At 30.3% G+C, this 4,211-nt stretch overlaps 1 protein-coding gene across 1 annotated transcript; it reads right to left on the minus strand.

The window, feature by feature from the left end:
- Window positions 1-800: 800 nt before the first annotated feature.
- On the minus strand, window positions 801-1,841 carry TRIADDRAFT_34582 (uncharacterized protein; the record flags this gene model as incomplete). Its single annotated transcript, XM_002118663.1, has 1 exon — window positions 801-1,841. The coding sequence occupies one exon, from the start codon at window positions 1,839-1,841 to the stop codon at window positions 801-803; it is 1,041 nt and encodes a 346-aa protein (XP_002118699.1).
- Between the last annotated feature and the right edge of the window lie 2,370 nt (window positions 1,842-4,211).

Consider the following 4,211-nt stretch of genomic DNA (forward strand, 5'->3'; position numbering starts at 1 on the left):
AACCTACAGTAAATTAACTGCTAACAACTTCTATTTTTATCTCATTTCTACCATCCTATTATCAGCTACAAGCGCATTAAAACATAGCACATAACCTTATCTTATCTATTCATAAGCATTCATTAATTTACAGTTACTTAATTAGTAACGGCGTACCGTGACACTAACAGATGCAAGTTTTCTTCACCTACTCAGCTACCTTAGTCTTCACCGCTAGGTAATTAGTGCTACTTGTAGGATGCTGATTATGATTATTGTTTCATATCATACTAGATGCATTATGCTAATCAATACGGGTATTATTGTTGCACCTGATTCTATACTATTAATCCACATTGAATAGCTGCTTCATTACTCTCAATATATAGCAGTCCTGTAGATTATACAAGAATTATTATAATTCCGATTGTATCAACAGTTCACTAATTTTAAATGGTTATATGATACTGATATTGGGTATCAATATGTCATCTTTATTTCACAGCAGTAACTGTAAATTAGCTATTAAATATTTTACATTTGTTGTATAGTACATGTAGCCATAGCGTACTCGTATGTACGAGTCTATGACAGTAAGTATATGGTATACGTATATATGTTATATACATATACATATACATGGATAAGCGTACTACCATAAAGATGGATACGTATATTCGTATATAGCAGCACGGTGCCATAGTAACTAGAATACTTGATTATGATTATAGAATTCTAGACATTCTATTGTCAATTGGCAATGAAATTTATGAATGTAAGTCCTCCAGTATTAAGATCTTTCTCAACCTTGAATACCAACTTTATTTTGGTCTACCATTACTAAATCCAAATTGAGATGTTGATAACATTTCGATCCTGTTGTTACGAAAAAACATTTGTTTATTAATATACTTACGCAAATCTGATTGTAAAAGACCATACATAACTGGATTAATGCATGGATAAGAGAATGCCAAAAATCGTAAGACGAAAAGTGCATCAATGATTTCAAGGTTAGGTCTAACTGCTCCGACATAAAGTGCGAAAAAGAAGATGACATATGGTAACCACGCGATGAGAAAAACGCCAACAATTATTGATAGATATTTAGCTGCTTTAATGTTAAGAAACCTGCGTTGAGAATTATCTTGATCTGCCAATACTTTAAGCTGCTTATTGGCAATCAAAAATATATGACTATAGGCAAAGACCATGCAAATAATTGGGACAAAAAATAATATTGAAAAGACTGCAATGAAATAACTTTCTTCTGCGGCTAAATTGTTGGAATTTACTAAAACGCAAGCTCCAGAGCTAAACTTGCGAAATGTTAATGGTGGAATAATAGCGATTGATAAAGGTAATACCCAGACCACACCAATGGAAATTGTGATAGCATAATTAGTAGCATGTTTCAAGTAGAAGAACGGGAATATAATTGCAATGTATTTATCTAAGCTTATCAAGCATAAATGAAGATTGATTACTATAGTGAAAAAGATACCAAGAAGCGCTGTTAAGCTGCAGTAGAACCAATTTTCAGAATTATTAATGATTGAACTTAACGCCCAACGAGGAAAAATATACATCGCTGACCAGAGTATACCTAAAACAGCCATACTAGCAATAAAGCTATTACTAGGTTTTCTTAAGTTCTTAATATATGAAATTAAAAATAAAAATGAACAGTTGGTGAGTAGAGTGAATATTGCCAAAACCAACCAAGCAATATTTTGACCATTTAAATCCAAACTTCTAGATCCAACTACTGAAGGACTTGTCGATGTATTTGCATTTGAGGCATTCCATGGCTGGGTTATGCTAAGCGTTGTTACATTAGGAACAGTTTTCGTTGATGTCATTTTAATAAAATTTCTTCTCTCGATATTATGTGTATAATGGAAAGGGTCTATTTTATATAATCTTATAGCGTAATATATTGCATAAGAAAAGCGTGGAATTTATAATTAACCAGAGGATAAAATCTATTGATAAAACATAAAACAATAGAATTCGGTATTAGTTAATATAATTTTACAAATTTAAATCAAAATTTTAAAAGTCGATAAGAGAAACCTAGAAAAGTTCTTTTTAATCTTAAGCCACTTATATCTGATTCATATTTTGCATGCTAATCAGTTAGTGTAAACTACACCGTGAAACTGTGAAGCACCCACCCATATACTATCGCAATAATATTGATCTATGATTGTCAAATGTGGGATAAGTGTGGGTAATAGATTTATATTACAGTATCAACCAAATACCAGATACTATAGCTGAAACATAATGTATCCATTCGCCGATGTTGTTGTTTACAGTTGTTAACGGTAAAATTCGTTTCAAATATTGTTTAGTATGAAAAAGCTTTAATGGTTATTTAGCATATTTCATAAAAAATTTATGACAGCTGGGTACATGCCAGCAAACATGGTCAATTATGAAACTTTACCAAAACGCCCTTTAAACGATTGATCATTAAGAAATATACTCTATATTTAGTTCTTATAATAAGAATCGATATTTTATATTAAAGTTATAAAACCCAATGTATTGATGTTTTGATGTTAATGGATCATATGATGTTAATTTATGAAGAATTAAATAACTGAGATTATGTGATTCTTAAAATAAGGATTAATAAAACCAATTAATTCCTAACTTTTAATTTATTCATTTCTTCAAGTATGATGAGAATTGGCTAAATAGCGAATTACTATATTTCAGAGCTCTTAAACTATTAATACCGATTAAAAAGAAGAGATAGAGTTTAGATTTTTACGGTATATAGTATTAGCAAAAATATGCGTACACTTTTGACAGAAAGTTCAATTAAAATTTGAATAGTAGAATTATACCAATAAATTTGCTACTTGGGGCTTAATGGAGATTGGGGTGGTAAATTTATTTGCTATTAGAAAGTTTTTGTAAAATCCCATAATAATAACATCGCCAACAGTTCGTGTTTTTTAAACTTATCTTTTTTAGGGTAAAATAGACCGTTTCCATGAATGCTAAACCCGATAGTCAAATTTATTCGTTCTCTATCATCCATAATATATGCATAGCAAATATTAAGCTACCTAAGCTAGTAAAGGCACGTCATTTAGGTTCTTGTAATATCAGTAGTATTTAGATCAATGTACATTTGTCACGAAACAGCTTTGCAGCAAGATAACGCAATATACGATCAATAAGTCAATTCCTTGAACCACGTATCAAGGAACGATATCTGAACTATCACGAACACTTTTGCTCTACTAGCAGACTACACAAAGACTTAAACGCCTCGTATTTTACGTTAAACACTAAGTTGGAGAAATTACTTTATTTCACGATATACTGCATTTATATACTACTCCTCAATAGTTCATGAGTCATAGTTTACAATTAATAGAATCATTTACTGAATTAGATATTAATTTTAGCTACTGCTCCCTTAATGCAGACAACAGTATTTACGAACATAGACATGTAATGACTAATACAGAATAGTCAGATTACGATATGTCCTCTCACGGAACATTTCCATGATAATTTAGAGTCTACCATAAGTAAATTACAATCACAATGATTCGAACTGTAAGCAGATGATTTGCATTCCTTATTATAACTATTAATTTCAGTATGTGTATAAGTGTCACTGTCATAAAAAGTCAGTGCTATATTAAAACACAGTATATCCAAATTAGAAGTTAACTAAATAAGGATAGTCTAATAGAATTATCCTAACATAGATATTTCTACTGTAATACAGTATAACACTGTAACAACATTGCACTATAAAGAATGCAGAATACTTTCGGTATTTATTATCTTGAAATAGTCGACTTATATTTCATAAGAGAACAGTATAAAGTATGCAGTACTTGGTCGATATCAATCATCAGTTAGCTAATGTTATTTTAATTGCAATTAAATTATGAACCTAGTCTTTCTATGAGTAGAGAATTATTAACTATCGACGTCAAGATCTTAAAGTATTTAAAAATTTGGTTGAAAACTTCAAAGACAATATGATCTGTTTTACTAACATATGAGTATCAGTATGGATTTGCAGTTACAGAGTATGACTGTAGTAGGGTGTTCTCACCAGAATTAATATGACATTTTAGTATTATCGAAAATAATCAATATACATAATGTTGATATTCTGTATTTAGTAGATATGATTTATAGTCTCATAAGAAAACCGAATAATTTTAAAGTTGTTTCATTGTTAATGAGCGGTA

Source organism: Trichoplax adhaerens, genomic scaffold, assembly GCF_000150275.1.
Source record: "Trichoplax adhaerens TRIADscaffold_460 genomic scaffold, whole genome shotgun sequence".
Classification (NCBI taxonomy): Eukaryota; Metazoa; Placozoa; class Uniplacotomia; order Trichoplacea; family Trichoplacidae; genus Trichoplax; species Trichoplax adhaerens.